General features: G+C 42.7%; 1 protein-coding gene across 1 annotated transcript in view; it reads left to right on the forward strand.

The window, feature by feature from the left end:
• Positions 1 to 23930, forward strand: part of LOC114018710 (sodium/hydrogen exchanger 10) — a 304510-nt gene that overhangs the window by 213742 nt on the left and 66838 nt on the right. Inside the window, exon 21 of the mRNA XM_043548755.1 lies at positions 5148 to 5246. Coding sequence (XP_043404690.1) covers positions 5148 to 5246 — 99 coding nt within the window. The remainder of the gene's footprint in view (positions 1 to 5147; positions 5247 to 23930) is intronic.

Raw genomic sequence — 23930 nt, forward strand, 5'->3', positions numbered from 1 at the left:
CAAATCTAAACCTAATACAGCAGAAACTAAATGCAGGTAAATCTCGCCCTCAGAGATGTTCCAATAAGCTTCTTTCACAGACTAGGCTCCTTCCTAGTCTGGGTCCAGCAATCACTCACACCCCTGTAGTTACTGTTCTTTGTTCCAGTTTCTTTCAGGCATCTCTTTAGGGTGGAGAGGCTATCTTTTGAGCCAGCTGAAGACAAAATGGAGGGGCTTCCAGCGCCTTTTATATTCTCTCTCTTGTGGGTGGAAACCCCTTTGTTCTCCTGTGCAAAATCAGAACAACAAGATGGAGTCTGTAGCCACCTGGGCAAGTCACATGTCTATGGATGATTCAGCTTTTTGCAGGCCAATGCCATTGTTTACATGTTAGTTTGAACGTTCCCAGGAAAGCTCAGATGTGGACTGACGTCTCCCAAAGTCCATTGTCAGTTAACTGTTTCTTGATTGGGCACTTACTGAGAATAGTCCTTTCTCAAGAAGCTGATCAAATGCTTCACTGAGGCTACTTAGAATCAAACAAATACGTAGCCAATATTCATAACTTCAAATACAAAAATGATATACATACAGACAGCGTAATCTTAACCATCAAACTACAACCTTTCCATAGACATCCCACTTGGCCTACTCTATACAAGAACTGGTGCAACCATAGGACCCTGGTTGCAACAATGATCTATACAGTCACAGTTTATGTCAATAACGTCACACCGGGGATTGATTCCTCCCCTAAGCACTTCAGACAATGAACATGTGCATCAGATGCCAGGAAGACTGCTAGGAGATCTGGAGAGGTTCGTTTGCTTTCACTGCTGTGGTTGGAAGGAACTGAGGTGGCAACAGGCATCAAGCACCTTTTATATCCATACACTAACTCTCTTTTGTCCTGCTTTGCTTCACCTTTTCTTGGGAAAAATTTTCAAACATGAATGCATGGAACTTGCACCACCAGTCTATTGTATTTGCACATATAAATGAGAACTAACTTATAAAAATAGGTAGTTGTATGTTCAACTGCCTCTTACTATGGCAATTATCCAGTCTATCAAAATTGTAGGAAATTGTGGTGTGCTTGCATTTTTCTAGGCACACTTACTGCATGTATGTTTGAAAATGTGGTCTCTCAAATCAGTCTTGTAGGCAGTTATATTCAATATATTATAATGAATACAAGAATGAAACTTTTCAAACTGATGCTATAGAAAAAGAAACTATTATATCCTGCCCTCAGCGGTGCATAGGAGAAATAATTATTGTTCTTAGAGTGATTGGCCATTTGGACTCCACTCTTGGTACTAGTACACCCAATCTGCAAAATCAGATTCTTTTGGCCAGTAGTGTCCATTGGCCTGCGATTGCATCCTAAGTGCCTTTGTGTCCCCTAACCAAGGACATAAAGGGGAAAGCAAGCCCAGTTGTACCTCATTTCCTTCTTACCACCCATGGCAGGAAAACTGAACCTCAGTATTGTCCATGTGCACCTTTGTGCACTGTGCTACAATTAGTGTTACTTAGTCTTTAGAATAGCTAGTTAGTTGCTAGTTAGATAGTAGTGTATATTAGTGTTTTTACCCATTGGCACAACTGCTCGCCCCCCAAAAAATTATAGTCAGATATTTAGATTTAGACTAGACCCCCATACCTTTCGTTCCCCATTCAGGGGCTTTAGCAAAATCGCAGAACTGAAATCCCCTGTATTCAAAGCCTGCTCTCTTGTGAAGCTTTAGTAAATGTCACTTAATGAGAGACACCCTGTTGGCCCCCCCTTTTTTGCCTAGGAGAGGGATAGATTCCTGAGCAATATTCCATATATTGCTCCTTCTCTAAGTGAACTCAGAAAGCTAGAGAAGCCCACCTAAAATTATTCTCCTGGAGCACTCAATGCAAGCTTCCTCAGACACTGGAAGGAAGGACATAGCTAAACCTCAGGCTTCCAGTCAGTCCCTCTCCATGAGCACCCTGGTGAGCTGATATTCCACCTGAGCTCTTGGGCTATACTCACCAAGAGGCCCCAATCATCTGCCTTCATTTTGGCCTCAGTTACCTCTAATAGAGGTAGAAAGGAGCAGTGCTCCAGCCTTGAGCAGAGGTGTAGGACACCTTCTCTGGTACCTGCCAAGTCAAGACACAAATCATCAAACATCCGACTTATCTTGGACTCCAGTATCAAAGGGCCAACGGCCTAAAAAGATTTCCTCTGGTGCCCAGTACCAGCTATCAAGAGAACACCAGTGGTACCCACTAAATCTGCTGACCACTTTCTCTCAGCACTGACTTCAGTACTCAGCACCTCCAGGAGAACTGATACAAGGTACCAAGTCCCTTCACCCAGTATCCGGGTCATTTGTAGTAGCCATGGACCAGGAGAAGTTGAAGTGGCAGGAACCTCCCAAATCTACACCCATGGAGAAAGACCTGAAAAATGCTTATCTATTCAGGTGGAAATTATTTTCATTTGCCAGCCTCCAAATGTACATGGCTAACTACTAAAACCTCCTCTCCAAACACAATTACCTGAATTGGTATAAACTGTCTCAATTTGTGATAATCACTCACAGAAGAAATAATGGTTACCTACCTTATAGTAACTGTGGCTCTTTGAAATGTGTTGTACACATGGATTCCACAACCCATCCTCTTCCTCCCCCACTACTACAGAGTCCTCCTCTTCTGGTATACTTTATTGTTGAAGGAAGTGAGTGGGGCACGTTATGCCCTTGAGTATGGGGTGAGAGGACATCTAGCAGGCATGGCCCCAGCCCGATACTACTGCCCAAAAGAATCCAATCTTGCACACATAGGATGCATGTACACCAAGAAAGGAATTCACATGGCCAACACATCTTGAAGAACCATAGTTACTGTAAGATAAAGAACCATTTTTTGCTAAACACGTGCACTGAAAATAAACAGCTCTCATTTTAACTCAAAGAACAATGGCATTATATTCTTGTCTTGTGCAGCAGCTCTTAAATTTGTTGGAAGTCTATGGGAAGCTGGCAAGTCACAAGGTGGCGCTTCTCCTTATTTCCAGCTACTCCTACAGATGACCACATATTGTATTAAAGACAGCTAAAATACCTAAATGCTGTCTTACTTTAACTTACTTTTCCATGGTTTCAGAGTAGCAGCCGTGTTAATCTGTATTCGCAAAAACAAAAGGAGTACTTGTGGCACCTTAGAGACTAACCAATTTATTTGAGCATAAGCTTTCGTGAGCTACAGCTCACTTCATCGGATGCAATGATGAATCCGATGAAGTGATCTGTAGCTCACGAAAGCTTATGCTCAAATAAATTGGTTAGTCTCTAAGGTGCCACCAGCTCACTTCATCGGATGCAATGATGAATCCGATGAAGTGATCTGTAGCTCACGAAAGCTTATGCTCAAATAAATTGGTTAGTCTCTAAGGTGCCACAAGTACTCCTTTTCTTTTTACTTTTCCATATAAACAAATGCTTTAGTTGCCACAGGGGTTTTATGTGATTGTGAATAAGTGGGAAATGTGTCCATGAAACAATCCCTCTATTAAGGTGTGTCCACACTGAAAATTTTCAGAACGCTTATCGTAGAGTGATTCTCCAGTTCTCCTATTGTGCCCTGTTTCCCACTTTTGCCTATGCCTCGCTTCTTCCTCGTGTTGAGAACCAATACAGGGGAAAGACAGGATTTGGAGAAACTGATATGGTGTTCAGAGAGCATCCAGGAAGGTAACAAGGAGATGTGTCAGCAGCATGGGGTGGCTGGCTTACTGAAAAGGGGGCAGGATTGTCCAGTGCTCATTGGAGGGTTAGGAGAGGATGAGGAAGTTGGAAGAGACATAGTATAGAGAGGATAGGGAAGGAATGCTCTTGCTATTAAAGGAGGGGGATGGAATCTAGTTATATTTGAGTTCTCACAATTTAGAACCCTTTCAAGGATATGGCAGTTCCCAACTTAGAACTCTTGGGACAAAACACTTCTCAGGGTTAAAATGGAAACTTTTATATGACAGTCAGTTTCCTTTGGTGCACATTTTTTTATTTTTACTTGTAAAGAGTGCAGATTACAGCGACTGCTTCTGAGCTGAGTATGCCAGAAAAGTTCCAAACAAAATGTTCCCCCATACATACCATCAACACCCATTCAGCATTCATAAGGATTGTCTAAAAATTATAAACTGATGAAAATGTAAAAGATAGGGTGATCATACAACCTGAGTTAACCAGGACAGTCATGAAGCCCCAGCGTCCCAAGAATTTCTTTCAGGGCACCTGAAGTGTTCCAGTTTTTCATTTCATCAAGCAAACCATTTGTTTGTTTATTTATAACTTCAAAATGTTCAAATGTTATACCAAATACAATTTGTTCTGTGTTTACCAAGAACTTAGTTTAGTGGAATAATGTCTGTTCAGTATAAAGAACAGGATTTGGAGTGAAAAGTTGAATGAATGTAGATGCTATCGAAGCTATTTTTTGTCAGTGACCTTTGTTCAATGTTTCAGAATAAACTCATTCAGAACTCTAATTTGCTTGGAAAAAATCCTCCACTCTGAAAAATATGCACAAGTTGCTATTGCACTGGAAACTGGCAATAGCAATACCATCATGCACTTTAAACTAAAATGTACTTTTTTCTTTGGTATGAGTATCCTGTGACCCTAAAATTAACCGTATAAAAGTAACTTGATTTTTTACTTTGAAAATAGGGTTCTTAATGAGAGATCTGTTACGCTTCAAGTGTTCCCCTTATGCCTTATATAACCCTCTAGCAACATAAAAACATAATAAAAAAGATGTGTTGATTTTTTGGTGCTTTCTATGATTAAGATAAAATTATTTTGGAATATAACTACCATCTTCCTTTAAATAATCACGACCAATATTTGTCATGTTTTGGCCTCTGTCATTACTTTCCTGAAGGGAAGTAGCAATGTAATGACAATAAATGTTACCACAGTGTTGGCCTGCATTATTTGTTTTGTGATTGTTTGGAAAAAAAAAATCAACTGTACTCTGAAACATTCTAATAAAATCTAAAAATCCATCATTACTATTATGTTTGTTGTTTAGTCATTGAATGCTCAGAAGTGTGGTAGATGCCATACATTCTGTACTGTTTTGTTTAAACTTACAATGAATCTACTTCTTGTGATTTTTAGAAAAAAGCAAGGCTCCTTTGTTATGACTATGGAGACGTTATATGTGAGGAACATGAAATGCCACAAGGAATCCACCTAATTATTTCCGGAATGACAAAGGTAAGTTATGTTTACTGCTCAAAATGTATTGTGAAATTTACAGTTGGTAGTCTCAAGGGAAGTAAAATGCTGGAGTTATCCTTTTAAACTCTATTTGAAAATGTTCAAAGTTCACCTTAATTATATTGTCTTCCTAGATCTTGGAATTGTGTACCCGCCACGTGAACTGTGGAATAATTAATAGCAGTTTGTCTTATTGAGACTGTGCACTTCAATACATGCTTACTGATGTGGAGGTTATAAAGAGGCAAGAGGTTCTACATGTTAAATTCCTATTTTTTCCATCTGCCAACAAATCTTACAACTGCGGGTCTTGATATTATTCCCTTTTAGAAGTCAGGGGTTTTCTGCTTACTTAGAAGTTAATACTAACTGTTCTTGGGTAAGGAGTACTCTTCTAAGGGGTATATAGCTTGTGCCACCTTTCCACCTGAGGGTTGAGGAGCTCCTCCACTGCTGAGGTCTTTAAATCTGACCAAATGAGCAATCTTAAAATGCTCTCTAGAATTTCCTTAGCCTCTAAACATTGTATGTAAAAATCATAATGTGTTTTTTTAAATCAACTTATAACACTGTGTCCTTAAAATTATAGAGAAGGGCTACATCCTTTAGTATGTCATTATGATATCCTCTCATCGCCACTTCCTTTTTCAGGGAAATCTTCTCATGAGAATTTACTGAGGCAGAAGTTGCCTCCACAAGGTTTGGCAAATAAAAGAACATGTTCCATCCTCTCATAAGGTCAGGGAGTTTTGTCTTATGTATTTTCTCATGCAAAGAAATGTTGGGAACTTTTGCAGATTCTTGATCTAAGACAGGGTAGCCAAACTATGGCCCACGGGCCAGATTCAGACTGCCAGCCATTTTAATCCGGCCCTTGAGCTCCTGCTGGGGAGCGGGGTCTGGGACTTGCCCTGCTCCGGTGCTCCAGCCGGAGACCAGGGTCAGGGGCTGCTCTGCGTGGCTCCTGGAAGCAGCGGCATGTTTCTCCTCCAGCTCCTACACATAGGGGTAGCCAGGGGGCTCTGCTCTGCGTGCTGCCCCAACCCCAAGTGCAGCCCCCGCAGCTCCCATTGGCTGGGACTGGCAGCCAATGGGAGCTGCAGGGGCGGTGCCTGCAGACAGGGCAGCCCGCAGCAGAGGCGCCTGGCCATGCCTCCACGTAGGAGCCAGAGGGGGGACATGCCGCTGCTTCCGGGAGCTGCTTGAGGTAAGCGCTGCCCCAAGCCTGCACCCCCGAGCCAACCCCCCACCCCCCAATCCCCTGTCCCAACCCTGATCCCCCTCCAACACTCTGAACCCTTCGGTCCCAGCCCGGAGCACCCTCCTATACCCCAGAGTCCGCACTCCCAGCCGGAGCCTTCACCCCGCACGCTACCACCTAGCTCAGAGCCCCCTCCTGCACCCTGAACTCATTTCTGGCCCCACCCCGGAGCCCGCACCCCCCAACCAGAGCCCTCACCCCCTCCCACACCCCAACCCCAGTTTTGTGAGCATTCACGGCCCACCATACAATTTCTATGCCCAGATGTGGCTCTTGGGCCAAAAAGTTTGCCCACCCCTGATCTAAGAAGTCTCAGCAGGTTCCTTAAAAAATAAATAAATACATAAAAATTATTCCTATATACAGTAGTAACTCTTAGTATCAAGCCTATAAGCTTCCTCGGGATTCACTTTCAGGATACCTTTCCTCTGAACCTAATAAAGGAATCTCACAGGAAGTATTTTAGATTTTATTAGTGTAATGATCAGTGCAATTGCTCTTTAGTTTGAGAATCATAGACATGTAGGACTGGAAGGGACCTTAATAGATCATGAAGTCCAGTCCCCTGCACTAAGGCAGGACTAAGTTTTATCTAGACCATCCCTGACAGGTTTTTGTATGACCTGTTCTTAAAAACCTCTAATGACAGCGAATCCACAACATCCTTAGATAATTTGTTCCAGTGCTTAGCTACCTTTACACTGTCTAACCTAAAACTCCCTTGCTGCAATTTAAGCCTATTACTTCTTGTCCTCTTCTCAGCAGTTAAGGAGAACAATTTATCATCGTCCTCTTTATAACAATTTTTTAAGTACTTGAAGACTCTTGCCATGTCCCCCTTCAGTCTTTGCTTCTTTAGGTAAAACAAATCCAATTTTTTCTCACAGGTCATAATTTCTAGACCTTTAATCATTTTTGTTACTCTCCTCTGGATTTTCTGCAGTTTGTCCACATCTTTCCCAAAATGTGGTGCCCAGCACTGCACAGTGCTCTAGCTGAGGCCTGATCAGTATTGAGTAGAGTGGAAGAATTACTTCTCTTGTCTTGTTTGCAGCACTTCTGCTAATATATCCCATAATGATGTTCACTTTTTTTTATTTTGCAATAGTATTACATTGTTGACTCATATTTAGTTGGTGATCCACTATAACCCCTAGATCTTCTTCTGCAGTACTGCTTTCTAGGCAGTCATTTCCCATTTTGTATGTATGCAGTTGATTATTCCTTCCTAAGAGTGGTACTTTGTATTTGTCCTTATTGAATTTCATCATATTTATTTCAAATCATTTCTCTAGTTTGTCAAGATCATTTTGAATTCTAACCCTGTCCTCCAAAGTGCTTGTAATCCCTCCCAGTTTGGTACCATCCTAAAACTTTATAAGTATACCCTCTATGCCATTATCCAAATCAATGATGAAGACAGTGAATAGAGCCAGACCCTGGAGAGATCCCTGTGGGACCCCACTCAATATGCCCTTCCAGCTTGACCATGAACTATTGATAACTGCTCTCTGAGTATGCTTTTCCAACCAGTTGTGTTATAGTAGGTTCATCTAGATTGTATTTCCCTAGTTTGCTTATAAGAAAATCATGTGGTTATCACGGAGTCACCAGGGCGATGCTCTGGAACTACTCTGTATGAAGCCAGCCAGGACTCTGGGGGAGCAAGCCTCCTCTCCCTGAGCATACTGTCGCCAGGGCAAGAAGCTTACACAGCTTCAACCTTCCTGGGTTTGACCTCGGAGCATTCAGTATCCCCTTCCACACCGTGCGCTTCCCGCAGTGAGTCTGCCTGGGCGGGGCTTGTGGGGAAGACAGAGGGCCCTGCACCCCAGCTCCGCAGTCAGCAGTGATTCTCGGCCAGCATGTAGAACAGAAGGTTTCATTATTAGACAGGAGCACAGCGTAGAACAGATCTGGTTAGCACAGAAATCAGTGACTTTCAGCCAAGTCCATCTTGGGGAGTGCTGGGCCAGAAGTACTGGACTCCCCCTCTTCCAGTCCCCCGGAGCAGACTGCCAGCTTCCAGTGACCCGACCTCTGACACCCCCGTTGCTCCTCCTCCTTGTCTTTGTTTCACTTCCCGGACAAAGAGTCACCTGGTTGCATCCCCCTCCTGGGTCTCAGGTTACGAAGGGCACCGGTCATAGCATAGGTGCAGGCAACTGGAGCAGCCTCACCTGCCCCAGAGGTCTCAGCCAAAGTCACATACCGCCATTCCCACCACCGAGGTAGTGGTGCAGTGCACAGGGAAATGGAGGCACACACAGTATTCATGCAAAACAGTAAAACTCACATAGGTTCAACAGTAAGACTCACATACAACATAACAAGGGAAAATCCCCATTTCATCACAGAGAGAGAGTTTCAAAAACCTTACTAAATTTTAGATATATCACTTCTACTGTTTCTCCCCTATCCACAAGGCTTGTTACCCTGTCAAAGAAGAATATTAGGTTGGTTTGACATGATTTGTTCTTGACAAATCCATGTTGACTGTTACTGTTGACTGTTACTGTAGGTCCTTACAATTTGATTAGTTACTCTATTATCTTTCCGGGTACTGAAGTTAAGCTGATGGGTCTATAATTCCCTGGGTTGTCCTTATTCTCCATTTTATAGATAGATAGGTATTATATTTGCCCTTTTCCAGTCCTCTGGGATAGAATCATAGAAGATTAGAGTTGGAAGAAACCTCAGGAGGTCATCTAGTCCAACCCTCTGCTCAAAGCAGGACCAACTCCAACTAAATCTCTCCCATTCTCCACGAGTTCTCAAAGATAATCGCGAATGGCTCAGAGATCTCTTCAGCCAGTTCCTTGAGTATTTTAGGATGTATTTTGTCAGGCCCTGCCAATTTGAAGACATCTAGCTTGTCTAAAGGCTTGTCTTCAAGTACAACTATAGCGGAGCAGCTGCACTGGTGCAGCTGCACCGCTGTAGTGCTTTAGTGAAGACACTAATACGCCAATGGGAGAGCTTCTCCCATTGGCATAATTAATCAACTTCCCTGAGAGGCAGCAGCTACGTCAACAGGAGAAGCTCTCCCATCGACATAGAGCAGTCTACCTGGGCGGGTTAGGCCTGTATAACAATGTTGCTCAGAGATATTGATTTTTCACCCGCCTGAGTGACATAGTTATACCAATATAGGTCTGTAGTGTAGACCTGGTCTAAGTAATTCTTAAATTGTTCTTTCCCTATTTAGCCTCAGATCCTACCACATTTACACTGATGTTCACTATGTTAGTTGTCCAATCACTGCTAACCTTTTTGGTGAAAACTGAAACAAATAAGGCATTTACCACTTCAGCCATTGCTGCATTTTTTGTTATTGTGTTTCCCTTCTCACTGAGTAATGTGCCTACTGTGTCCTTGGCCTTTCTCATGCTCCTAATGTATTTGTAAAATGTTTTCTTGTTACCCTTTATGTCCCTAGCTAATTTAATCTCATGTTGTGTCTTGGTTTAGTGGACATACTCTAGTCTTTCTCACTGAGAAACATTGCCTTACCAGTGAATGAAGTGTTTATGGATCCAGCAAAAGAGATGTGGTAAACACCAGCCACAATGACCCCCCACTTCCCATAAGGTGGACAAAAATACGAAGTCCCACCTAAAAGGGCTGAATTCTTCTATACCCATCTGGTGCCCTCCTCATTGGCGGTGATGGTGGTGTGAAGGAGTGTACTACCTCTTTAAGGAACAGTCTGGAGCCTACAGCTAGAACAGCATGGGGGGTAACCAAGAAGACCATGTCTCACCTTAGGGCTGGGCGATATAAACAGGAAGAGGAAGCTGAGCAAGAGAGAAGGAAGTAGAAGCTATGCAAGCTGCTGTGAGTGGTTGTTTTTTTCCCCTCAGGTTAACAGAGAACAGCCTAATCAGAGGCTTTGTTTGTGAACTTTAAGTATGGGAGCTGAACCAGGGTTCTGAGGTGAGGACTTTATGAACTGCTAATTTAAATTACTCCTCCCCTGAAGTCTTACTAAAAGAGGACATACTGTTTTGTTAGCATGTGTGGGCTTCTTCCTCTTCTTCCTCAGGCTGTTTAAATTAACCTATATCCACTCCATTCAGGGAAATTAAGGTGGGGCACATCTGTAGCACCACATTGGGCCACGTGGGAGCATGGAGGGATTTCCTGCACCTTAACAGGCAGCCAATAAGAAATCCTGCCAGAATATATAAACACCATGGTACAAAGATTTAAAGAGACTAGATTTATTGTGTTGAAACGTTTACTTATCGGCAAGCTTACAATTCAGAGTCACCAATTACCAGGCTTTGACAGCCCGAAATGATTTTCAGGAACTACAAGAAAATCTAGTCTTTATGGACAAGCTTCTGACAGACTTGAAAGAAGAGCTTGGGTCTTTGTTCTGAAGGTGAACTAGTGCCTAAAGCAGGCCTCCAGACAGTTGTGAATGCAGCAGACACCACCACCAGATTGATGGCAACAGCAGTCACAATAAGTCATTGTTGTTTCGGGGGCGGGGGGTCAGACTTTCCCCATGAGATATTGGTGCCAGTGGAAGACTTCCCTTTTGTAGGGGCAGAGCTAGTCTGCTTAAAGTCTGAAGAGACCCTTCTTACTTTGAAAGATTCATGAGCTACCCTGCATTCTCTTGGGATCTACACACTGGCCCCTAAAAGGAAGCACATGAAACACCCATATGTACCACAGCAATTAGCTCTTCTTCCACCAACAGCCTTTTGAGCCTCCCAAAAAGAGACAGTGGTTCCAGAGGTGGCAGGTAACTTTCAGCTCCATCTGACTTCATGTAGCTGTTTTCTTCTCAGAATAATCCCTTTTGACGGGACTTTTGAGAGGTTGAAACTGACCCAAGACTCTCATTCTCCCCTTTTGGGGAATTGCATAGCCCTTTTCTGCTGCTCGTGGTCTTCAGTCATTACAGACAAATGGGTTTTGGATACTGTACATTGAGATGTTTTCCTTCAAGTGATTGTACACATATACATTCCACTGTAGGCGTATGTGTGCCCAATGCACTCGAGTCAGAGACTTTTTCCAGCAGTACCATTAGGCAGTTCATGCTCTGAGGTGTGGGCATAAAAGGAGTGCATCTGTTGCCTCCCGCTCAGTTCCTTCTCACTGTCTGTGGCCCGAGGTGGAGCGCCCTGTAGCATTTGCTTCGGTTAGTCAGCATCTTTAAAATTTTGTATATATTGTTATAGTTGTATTTAGTAGTAGTCAGTAAGCTAGTTAGTTATACTTTTAGTAGTTACCTGGAGGATTTTATTATGAAAAAATAGCCAGGTTTTAAGCAGTGTACCATGTACAGGGCAGTTATCTCTGTTACAGATAGCCACAAGAGTACTTGATTTGTCTTGGTGAGGGCCATGTGAGGGACAGATGCCATATTTGTAACTCCTTCCCTACCAGGACTAAAAAACAGAGTGATTTCTGTCTCAAAGTTCTCCTTATGAAAGAGGCAATGCGTCCCTCATTGGAACCAAGCCCTGACCACAAGGCAGCGGACTTGGAATCAATGAGGAGCACTCCTCCAGTTTCTTCTGATTCAAGGCACAAGTGTGGTGAGCAATGTCACTCTTCACTATCAGTCTCTTTGGAGTGCTCCAGGCATTCCAATGCTGACAAGCACACAAAGTCTCGGATTTCTCCAAAAAAGTCTTCTAGTAAGTTCTCCGATGCTTGTTCAAGACATCACAAATTGAAATACTCACCATTTCCATCTGAGGCAGTACGGTTAATTCCGGCTCCTTGCGGGCTGTCTAAACTGATGTCTTCACCCTTACACCCTTCTGCTTTCCAGCTGATCCAGGCTGACTTTGCTCCGTTGCCCCTTTGACACCAATACACTTATCTGTTCCAGTGTATCAACTCATCACAGACAGCTCCATCTCTCTGATCCATTATGTCAGCACCACCAGCACCAATCACATCATTGATGTTCTGACTACCCCGGCCCTCGGTTTGATTGGAGCCCCGTGTATCTTCCAGACCACCGGGAACTCCAATGGGGACTGCTCCTTCCTGTTCTGAAGAAACCTACATTTATTCGTCAGACTCTGAAATAAAGGAACCTGTATCACCTTCAGGATCTTTTAGACCACCTTACAGTTTTGTACCAGGGTTACAAGACCTAAAAAACAGGACTGGTTTTCCTATAGGGAAGCTCCAGTGTGGTGTTCCCCACCATGGATGGTTCAGACTATGTAGTATCCTCCATGGCCTTACTGGTCTTGGGTTGTTCTGAGAGAGTCTAGACCTCCATCATAGTCACACTCTAGGAGAAATTCTCCTCCTTCCCCAGTGTAGTAAACCTCTTTCCAAGATCCTGCTGCCATCTCTGCACCTATTGTGTTGGATCCTCTGGAGGACAGAGAATTAATGGAGGAACCCATAATCCACTGTCTCATATTTCATCATCATCTCCAGATGAAGCTGTCACTCCAGAATCAGCATCTTCCCCCTCCCCCACTTTCAGAGGACTTCAAGCTCTTTCAGGACCCTATGAGGAGGGTAGCTTCTTCCCTAGGAGTACAGGCAGAAATCATGCAAGAAAACCTGCACACCTTCTTTGATATTTTGCAGACTCCTGCCCTGGAAAGGGTTGCCCTTCTATCAACAAAGGTTTACTAGAACCAGTGAAAACCCTCACGGAGATCCTGGCCGTTACCTCCTACAGCCAAGTGAGGGGACAGACAATATCAAGTCCCTCATCAAGATCTCAGCTATCCTACCCAGTTCCGGATTCCTTGGTGGTCACACCTGCTAACAAGCAGTCTCATCAATCCTATCCTAAAGCCACCTCAAAGGATAAGGAATTTTAGAGACTAGACTTACATGACCAAAAGGCTTATTCCACTGCCACTCTTCAGATGAGAGTGGCTAGTTACCAGGCTCTTCTGTCTAAATATATTTTTATTAATCTTCTAGTAAGCAAAGATACTGCAGCAGAAGTGTTGAGGGTAATTAGCCATTATAGCCTCAGGAGCCACAATGATATCATGGGTAACAGGAGTTGTTTTGTGGAATTAGGAAATTAACTAATGGGTATTGGTGATGTGGAAAAGGGAGTTAAGTAATTGGGTAGACTCTTGACAGCATTTTCACAGCCCTCGACAGCAGTAGTATGAAAAGATATGCTCCATAACTGATCAGTGGAATTTTATCTGAGTCCCAACCCTATCCTCTGGGCAGCACATGTGTGTGGGAGTTTGTGGGTTAGGGACATCATCTGAAAGATGTTAGGTAATGCTGTTAGGTGAAGAGGTGGTTTGAGGGTAGTCTGTGTAAAAGGGGGAAGGAGAGACAACAAATAAATATAAAAATAATATAGAGCAAACCCAGGTAATTTTTTTCCAAGGGTAGGTTTAGGAAATGGAACAGACAATTCTAAGCAAGTAAAGGGGGAGGGAGGTAAGGTTTGATGGAGAATTCTTAACATGATAAGTTTAAATGATTCAGAGCCTACAAGTTGTACTCATTGCAAGCCATTGTTGTTCATATAGAATTCTTTTCATAGTTCTTTTATGGCATGGACCCTATTTGTTGCTACTAGTTTGGACTTTGACTGAAAATAACATTATTAGCCTTACCGAAGAGCAGGTCTCCCCAGTCTTTGTATAAGATCATGTTCCAAATGGGAACAACATCTGATCTGTTGAGAACGAGTGCCCCAAATAACTTTCTTTCTTCCAAATATCTCTTGTGTAGCAAAAAGAAAAGTAGTACTTGTGGCACCTTAGAGACTAACCAATTTATTTGAGCATAAGCTTTCGTGAGCTACAACTCACTTCATCGGATGCATAAAGTGGAAAATACAGTGAGGATGTTTTTATACACACGGACCATGAAAGCTTATGCTCAAATAAATTGGTTAGTCTCTAAGGTGCCACAAGTACTCCTTTTCTTTTTGCGAATACAGACTAACACAGCTGCTACTCTGAAACCTATCTTGTATAGCAGTGACCTCAAAAATGGGAATACTCAACAGTAAGGTAAAGTCAGACTGTATATGCATTATAAGATCACTGGCATACTTAGGGATAACTGGGGGGAAAATAAATGTGTATTGTTTAAAATTCCTTTCAATTGCAAAAAAAAAAAAAAAGCATCAACTTTAGAAAAAGAAAAATGCACTTGTCAAAGCTTTCTCCAGAAATTGTATCATGATTATATTTAAATTGCATAAGGCCAGTAAAAAATTGATTGCTACCAATCAATTTGGGGAACTAACTGTAATCTTACTTAGACATCTTCATTCTTCACTTTGCATTGATTATTATCCTTCGTATTGTAGTCAATGGCTTTTATGATAAATCTCTAGTCTCAGTCAAAAATTCAGAAGGGCACTGTGACCTAAAGTAGGTTTTGTTGTATTGTACTGAATTTACTTTTTCCTATACACCATTCTAGGTTATCAGATTAATAAATAAATGATGAATTATCATTGCGTTATACTAGGGCTGCCAATCGATTAAAAAAAATAATCACGATTGATTGCGCAATTAAAAAAATTAATCACGATTAATCGCACTGTTAAACAATAATAGAATACCATTTATTTAAATATTTTGGATGTTTTCTACATTTTCAAATATACTGGTTTCAATTACAACGCAGAATACAAAGTGTACAGTGCTCACTTATATTTATTTTTGATTACAAGTATTTGCATTGTAAAAAAACAAAAGAAATAGTATTTTTCAATTCACCTAATACAAGGACTTAGTGCAATCTCTTTATCATGAAAGTTGAACTTACAAATGTAGAATTATGTATAAAACAAACTACGTTCAAAAATGAAACAATGGAAAATTTTAGAGACTGCAAGTCCACTCAGTCCTACTTCTTGGTCAGCCAATCGCTCAGACAAACAAGTTTGTTTACATTTTCAGGAGATAACGCTGCCCGCTTCTTGTTTATGTCACCTGAAAGTGAGAACAGGCATTTGCATGGCACTGTTGTAGTTGGCGTTGCAAGATATTTACATGCCAGATGCAGTGAAGATTCATATGTCCCTTCATGCTTCAACCAACATTCCAGGGGACATGCTGGTGATGGGTTCTGCTCGATAACAATCCAAAGCAGTGCAGACTGATGCATGTTCATTTTCATTATTTGAGTCAGATGCCACCAGCAGAAGGTTGATTTTCTTTTTTGGTGGTTCAGGTTCTGTAGTTTCCGAATCGGAGTGTTGCTCTTTTAACACTTCTGAAAGCATGCTTCATACCTCGTCCCTCTCAGATTTTGGAAGGCACTTCAGATTCTTAAATCTTGGGTCGAGTGCTCTAGCTATCTTTATAAAGCTCACATTGGTACCTTCTTTGCGTTTTTTGAAATTTGCAGTAAAAGTGTTCTTTAAATGAACAACATGTGCTGGGTCATCATCTGAGTTCCCACTAAGCTGCATAGCCGTGCGGCATGTTACCAGCTTTGCCCGTTACTTTGCGGTATGCTCGTTTATTAGGGTTACTCTTCGGGGGAGGTTTCTGTACTTCTATCAATGTACTGCTTGTGTCACTTGTGTTCTCATATGGAGCTGTACTTCTCCCTGCTGCAAGTTCCCTCCCAGTGGAGCTATCCTGCAGGACCTAGGTTCCCCGGGGCTGGGTTCTTCAAGCCCCAGAATCAGATGAACACACAGACACACACATTAACAGAGCGCGTCTGAGAGGGCCGGGTTAATCAGCCCTCCCAAGCTGACCCCTTATATGTCTCTGGACGCAGTAGGCTGCGTTGAACAGCATTTCCAAGCTGTCACCCTCATAGGCCCTTGGACACAGCAGGCTGGGTCAAACAGCACCTCCCGGCTGTCACCCTCAGATGTCCCAGGTTCAGCACATCCCTATCCCCAGTTTCATATTGCAGTTGTTCTGGTAGTAACCCACTTGATGAGCAAACCCCACAGGATTTTTGGGCGCTGCAGGGATCTTTTAGCTTAGGTATGAGGAGCGTTGCTGCAGAGTGAATGAGGAAACCAAAAAAACACCCATGAGGAGGAGAGAGAGAAGCAACCAGCTTAATCATGAAAGTTATTTATTCTCAGGTAATAACCATAGGGAAGCCAAACAAACAAAACAGTTATAATATTAAATCTAACTTAAATTCAGTTATAAAAGTCAGGTTTAGAAAACTATAACTGATCACACAAGTCAGGTTAAGGTTATACTTTGAGAGAGAGAGAGAGATGGATTCTCACCACTCTGTGAAGCTTGAATCAATCGGGGGTCCCACATGGTGATGACAGCTGAGAGTCCGGAGTGCTGGAGACAGACAGGGCCCCCAGCACGATCAGTCAGGAGAAGATGAATTCCTAATGGAACTGATGCAGATTTTGGATCCAGGCATCAGAACACTTTCTTGAGTATGGGTAGGGGGTTTTGTATAGAAACAACAATGGTTCAAGGGAGAACACTAGATTTGTTTATGTGTAAACTGATGGCTCAAGGGAATATACCAAAGTTGTTTTGTTCAGGCTAGACAATGGGAGATGATCATTTCTGGCTATCGGTGGTGGTCTTTTGAGGGAACTCACAATGCAATTAGGGAGCTTCACTATTTTGGATACCAATAAAGGATTTATTACTAGAATTGGTCTGACAATTACTGAGCTGGGTGTGTGCAAGCATGGGTTCATTATCATCTGGAGCAGAGATCCCACATCATGCAGTGCTTCCCTGCTTTTCTGATCCCAGAGTTCCGTGCAGTTCTTGCCTTGGAATCTCTGTTCTCTATTCTGTATGCTTGTCTCATTTTTGATGCAAATGGAGCTAGGGGGGTTTCCTTAATCCTGTCACCCTTATCCCAGGGGTTTAGGTGTGTCTCCCACTGCCTTTTGTAAGTCTTTCTTCTGATCGGTTTTGGTTCAAGCAAAGGCTGGAGGGGTAGAAGGTCTTTCATGAGTCAGACAGGCTGGACACTGCGCCCTGGTTCCCCAAGAACACAGAGCTGCTAGGTAACAAGTGGTGCAGCAGCCTATTAAGCACTGCACAGGCTCGGAGAGCTGCAGCGGAGAGAGATGCCTCTCCCCCAGCCCTGGACCTGCTGTCTCTCCCCGCTGACCCCAGCCCAGCCCCGCACCTGCTGCGGCTGGGGGGAGAGGTGTCTCTTCCCTGGTCCCAGCCTGGGGCTGGACCTGCCACGTCCAGGAGAGAGGCGCCCCCAACCCAGCCCCTACCTGGACTTGCAGCACCCAGGGGGAGAGGCGCCCCAACCCACCCCCTGCTCAGACCTGCCACGGCTGGGGGAGAGGTGTCCCTCCCCTGGCCCCAACCCAGTCCTGCTGCAGCCAAGGGAGAGGTGCCCCTCCCCTGGCCCTAACCCAGCCCCTGCCTGGACCTGCCGCAGCTGGGGGAGAGGCGCCTATCCCACAGCCCCAACCCAGCCCCGGTCCGGACCTGCTGTGGCCAGAGGAGAGGTGCCCCTCCCCTGGCCCCAACCCAGTCTCAGTCCGGATCTGCCATGGACAGGGGAGAGGCACCTATCCCGCAGTACCAGCCCCAGAGCTGCCGTAGCGGGGAAAGAGAGCTGGGGGGAGTCCTCTCTCCTCGCTGTAGTCCCGGGGCAGCCTGCAGCCCAAACCCCTCATCCCCAGCCCCACCCCTGAGTCTGCAACCCCAGCCAGAGCCCTGACCCCCTGCACATCCCAAACCTCTGCCCCAGCCCTGAACCCCTCATCCTCAGCCCCACCCCAGAGCCCGCATCCCCAGCCGGAGTCTCCATTCCAGCCCTCTGCCCCAGCCCTGAGCCCCCTCCCACACTCCAAACCCCTCGGCCCCACTACCTCCACATAAATTCTGTTATGTTCACCAATATGGAGGTGATGTGTCACATATCACCTCCATATTGGTGCACATAACAAAATTAATTCCTCACTGGACAGCTGAGACTGCTGTAACATGAAATATGTGGCAGAATGCATGTAAAACAGAGAAGGGGACATACAATTCTCCACCAAGGAGTTCAGTCACAAATTTAATTAACACATTTTTTTAATGAGCGTCATCAGCATGGAAGCATGTCCTCTGAAATGGTGGCCGAAGCATGAAGGGGCATACAAATGTTTAACATATCTGGCATGTAAATACCCTGCAATGCTGGCTGTAAAAGTGCCAAGCAAATGCCTGTTCTCACATTCAGGTGACGTTGTAAATAAGAAGAGGGCAGCATTATCTCCTGTAAATGTAAACAAATTTGTTTGTCTTAGCGATTGGCTAAACAAGAAATAGGACTGAGTGGACTTTTAGGCTCTGAAGTTTTACATTGTTGTGTTTCTGAGTGCAGTTATGTAACAAAAAAAATCTAGATTTGTAAATGGCACTTTTACGACAAAGAGATTGCACTACAGTACCTGTATGAGGTGAACTTAAAAATACTATTTCTTTTGTTTATCATTTTTACAGTGCAAATATTTGTAATAAAAAATAATATACACTTCGATTTCAGGTACAACACAGAATACAATATATATGAAAATGTAGAAAAACATCCAAAATATTTAATAAATTTCAATTGGTATTCTGTGGTTTTACAGTGCGATTAAAATTTTGATTAATCACAATTAATTTTTTTAAGTTAATTGCAGGAGTTAACTGCAATTAATTGACAGCCCTAAATCATACCTTGTTTTAAATGTTTCTCACCCACGTTTGGAAATGGAGAGCACAGACTCTTTGGCATTGTCAGTACTTGAGCTTCCACACAGGCTCTAATGCAGCCAGCTACTAGGACATGTCTACACTGCAAGCAGAGATAAGATTGCAGCTGGTGAAGGGATACACAAGCTGCACCCCTGCACAGGCTAATTATGTGAATATGTACTCAAGGGTCTGGGCAGGTTTGTACACCTTGTGCCCGGATTCATGCCGCTACATCTTTGATAATATTTCTAGCTGCACTAGATTAAAGGTAATGTTGGTATGCCTACACAAGCTGCAATCACATCTCCAATTGTAGTGTAGCTGTACCTTAAATTAACAAACTGATCTCTCAAATTTTTATCATAATATGTGATTTTAACTATAGATTGGTCATGCATACAGTTTTAAGTACACTATAAACTGAAAAAAAGATCATGTTTAGATAGTTTCAAAATATATAGAAACAAGAATGTATTTTACTTTTGAACGTTCAGAATATAAAAGCCTAGATTTCAGAAATATTTTTTTTCTCAGTTGAACTCGTGGTACTCTTTTGAACCAAGTCATAAAATATCTCTCTATCTATCTACAGTGTAAAATACAGTATTATATTTCGATTTTTTCTGATTTTTTTGCAGAAGGGTTGTTTTATGGAACCAAAGGGGATATACTTTGCTATTGCTTTTATGAAAAATGTTTGGTTATTTGAAATTATCTTTATGAGCCTCATCTCATAAGATGTTGAGTACCCTTAATTTCCATTGACTTCAGCGTGAGTTGAAGGCACGAAGCTGTTCACAGAATCCTGGCCATATGTGTGTATTATGTTCATGTCTTATTTAACCATTATAAATTTAATTTAGTGCAAAAAAAACCCCCATGACAACATATATTTGCCTTAACATTTTAAGTAGTAGGTTCAAATTATATAGATTTTGAACATGTTTTTAATTAAGAAGTACTGAAACCCATTCATCCCCACAGCTTCTCTGCTAAGTGATAACAAATGGGTAGTAGTGTCGTGTGTGGAATTCAGAGGCAGTCAGTCTAGTGTTGTTGCTGGAGGCTTCAGGACTAAGCCTGCACCTCAGGTTACCAGAAATTGTGTTTCCAATGACAGAACAAGTTGGCAGTTTATTTTCTCCCAATCACTTTTGTTTTATAAAGTGGCTCTGCCACCGACCAAGAGGGTCACCACTGGCAAGTCATTTCCGGTCTGTGTCTCAGTGTTCCCTTCTCTAAAATGGGGATAATGATACTTACCTCCTTTGTAAAGGATCTATGGATGAAGAGCACTGTTTAAGACCTAGGTGATATTGTATTATAACTTTAATTTTTATTCATTTTTGTGCAGTAATAACTCCATTTAAACTTCTAGCTCCACTCTCCCTCTCTTGCTGTGGAATTACCAGAATACTGAGGCATGTTCTATTAATTTAGATGGAAAATACAGCCAAAGGTGTCACTATAATCCAGTCATTGTCCAACATTAAACAGTGTTAAACAACGTCCAGGATTTTGTATATGGAGACAGCATGCTTAGTACCATGGCAAATGCAACATTAAAAATCTTTTAAACTTTTTATTAAAGGTACAGAAAAGGAGGAAAAGCAGTTAAAACATTTGAAATGTAAAGTATTAAATAAGGCTTTCATTTTAACAACATCCCTGGTTCCCCTTCCCTTTAGCTGGAGAGGGTTTTAGAAGGAAAAATCCCTTTATTTGACAGTCTCTTAGATGGTATTAAAGGTGGTAATAATTGTTGTTTTGGGAAAAGAATTAGTTGAGATGAGCTGGAGCTGCTGTTCTTGCTACAGTTGTTAAAGTCTTTTAATTCCAGGTGGTGTCTGGGATTCAGCTGTAGCTGATAGGAGTGGCAGAGTCATCTGTCTCCCTCTCTCTAGCCCAGTCTGGTCAGGATATTTCTCAGGATCAGAATAATGAAGGCTGGGGGTCCCAGGAAATGTTGCAGATGGCAGCGATGATGTCGAAGCTTGCTTCGGTATCCTCCATCTGTTTTTCCCCTTTTGTTCTTCTTTTTATTCTTTTGAAAACTTGACCTAGAAAAGGACGCAAAAAGGGAGTAGCCTATCCTCTCATTATTTTGTCCGCCAATTTGGCCTAATCTCTGACACACCAATTTTGGTTCATTAATTTCTGGTTCCACATCTTCTGTTTTTAAGAAGCATAATTTCAACAGTCCTTAGATTATATCAATGTGGCCTTTCGGTTTAGATTAATCCGGTTTATCTATCCGTTAGATAGATATATGCACCTGTTCCCATCCACATTTGTTATTATACATTATTGTGACACTCCCTTTTTGCAGTTAAACTCACATGTAGAGTAAATTTATAGGCCCAATTGTCACAATATTTGTTAATCCACTGGCTCCTCCCATGCAGCATTGCTCTAGTTGGCTCCTTCTGCCCCCAACAACAGCATCAGAGAAGTCGTGCAAACATAAAGCCAAATGCTAGAGGTGTTATAGGTAGTTTTTTCAGAGTCTGAAAGGGCAAACTAAACCCTGCTGCCATAAGCCATCATCCCTCGCTCAATCAGGGCATGGGGCTTTGCGTCAGACTGGCATAGCAGGGTCTTGCCCCCGCCCAATGCCATAATTCTGCCACGGGAAGGATCAATCTGGAACATAGATGTTTCCAAGGAGATGAGAACCTCTTGCAGCCCGCCCGGGGGAAGTCTTGAAGACTCCAGAAGCTCAGGATCCAAAAATAACAAAAAACAATCAAAAGTAAATTTCTCCTGCAGAAGAAAATAACTTATATAATTAATGAGCAAGCATTGTAAATCTCAGCATTTAAACCTTTTCCCTGTTGCATCCTCAGAGAGTATTTGTTGGGTCTTTTCTCCTATACAGGGATTATCTCACAGTGGTCTGTATCAGGCTCACTGCCCCTCCTCAACCTTGCAGCATGTCTGGACATGCAGAGGAGCCTCTTACTCCTGTGAAGCCCCACTCCAGCAGCAGTGTAATGGGAATTCTGCCTGTCTGGTTTCTGTTCATGGACCCCCTCACTTTGCCAGGGAAATAGACTCAGCATCTGAAAGTTGGAAGGTGATTCTTTTGCTCCTCCCCCACTCCATATCCTGGCTCCACATTAGAAAATAAGGAACACTACAGGCAGTCTTTGTCCAGAACAGAGGCACATAAGGACTCCATTCACCACACAGCTGCACCAGCATCAGATTACAGGGGTGAAAGAAAGAAATCACTTTCCATGTTCTAATTTTCTCCTGATTTAGTGAGCAAAGCCTTGAGTGGTGACAGGTCTCTCTTAAAGTACGCAAATATGGTTCTAGCCAGCCTGGACCAGAATGGCAGACAGGAGTTCTTTCAAGCTCTTGGGGCTTTCAGGCTATTCTCACAATCTGGGTATTTGTCCCAGTATCCTACTTCAGCTGAATGGTCCCCAGACTAGGATGAATAGCATGTTACCTCCTTTAAGGGACTATAGGTACACACCACCAAAAAAACCCCAAATCTGCACAACTCTCCTATGACAGGAAGCCAGTGGATTGAATGGAACTCATTAACCATAATAATGATGTCATAAATATAAAGGGAAGGGTAACCACCTTTCTGTATACAGAACTATAAAATCCCTTCTGGCCAGAGGCAAAACCCTTTCACGTGTAAAGGGTTAAGAAGCTAAGATAACCTCGCTGGCACCTGACCAAAATGAGAGGAGACAAGTTACTTTCAAAGCTGGGGCGGGGGAAACAAAGACTCTGTCTGTCTGTGTGATGCTTTGGCCGGGACCAGATCAGGAATGCTCTTCAGAACTTCTGTTAAGTTAGTTAGTAATCTAGCTAGAAATGCATTAGATTTCCTTTTGTTTAAATGGCTGGTAAATAAGCTGTGCTGAATAGAATGTATATTCCTGTTTTGGTGTCTTTTTGTAACTTAAGGTTTTGCCTAGAGGGATTCTCTATGTTTTGAATCTGATTACCCTGTAAGGTAGTTACCATCCTGATTTTACAGAGGTGATTCTTTTACTTTTTCTTTAATTAAAATTCTTCTTTTAAGACCCTGATTGCTTTTTCATTGTTCTTAAGATCCAAGGGTTTGGGTCTGTATTCACCTATGCAAATTGGTGAGGATTTTTATCAAGCCTTCCCCAGGAAAGGGGGTGTAGGGCTTGGGGGGATATTTTGGGGGGAAGACGTCTCCAAGTGGGCTCTTTCCCTGTTCTTTGTTTAATATGCTTGGTGGTGGCAGCATAGGGTTCAAGGACAAGGCAAAGTTTGTACCTTGAGAAAGTTTTTAACCTAAGCTGGTAAGAATAAGCTTAGGGGGTCTTTCATGCAGGTCCCCACATCTGTACCCTAGAGTTCAGAGTGGGGAAGGAACCTTGACAAATGATTAATTTATCTCCCCTTCAAGTAAAATGAAATATTAGATTTCCCATATTCTTCAGCTTTTGAAGCCTTCATAAGTTTGAATCAAAACTTCTGGTTAAAACTCATTGTTAAACTAAAATGTTATAACTAAAAGTATAAGGAAATGTCATAAGTTTTGGAAACCTGAAGTGCGTGCAGTAGTAGCTAAATTAGTGAAAGATGTAGTCACACCTTTAAAAGGGGACTTTATAGCAAAAGATCCTAGAGAGCATAAGAATGAAGAAACTTTTTGGAGAAATTTCAACGCCTCAACTGTGGCCACTCGGATCAAAAACATTCCCTAAACATAGAAAGGAAACCTACTTGGTGGCAAGCAATGGTGCATCATCTAGGGGTATGATCCTCACTTAGATTTCACTCAGCTCT

The sequence above is a fragment of the Chelonia mydas genome, chromosome 6 (assembly GCF_015237465.2).
Source record: "Chelonia mydas isolate rCheMyd1 chromosome 6, rCheMyd1.pri.v2, whole genome shotgun sequence".
In the NCBI taxonomy this organism is placed as follows: domain Eukaryota; kingdom Metazoa; phylum Chordata; order Testudines; family Cheloniidae; genus Chelonia; species Chelonia mydas.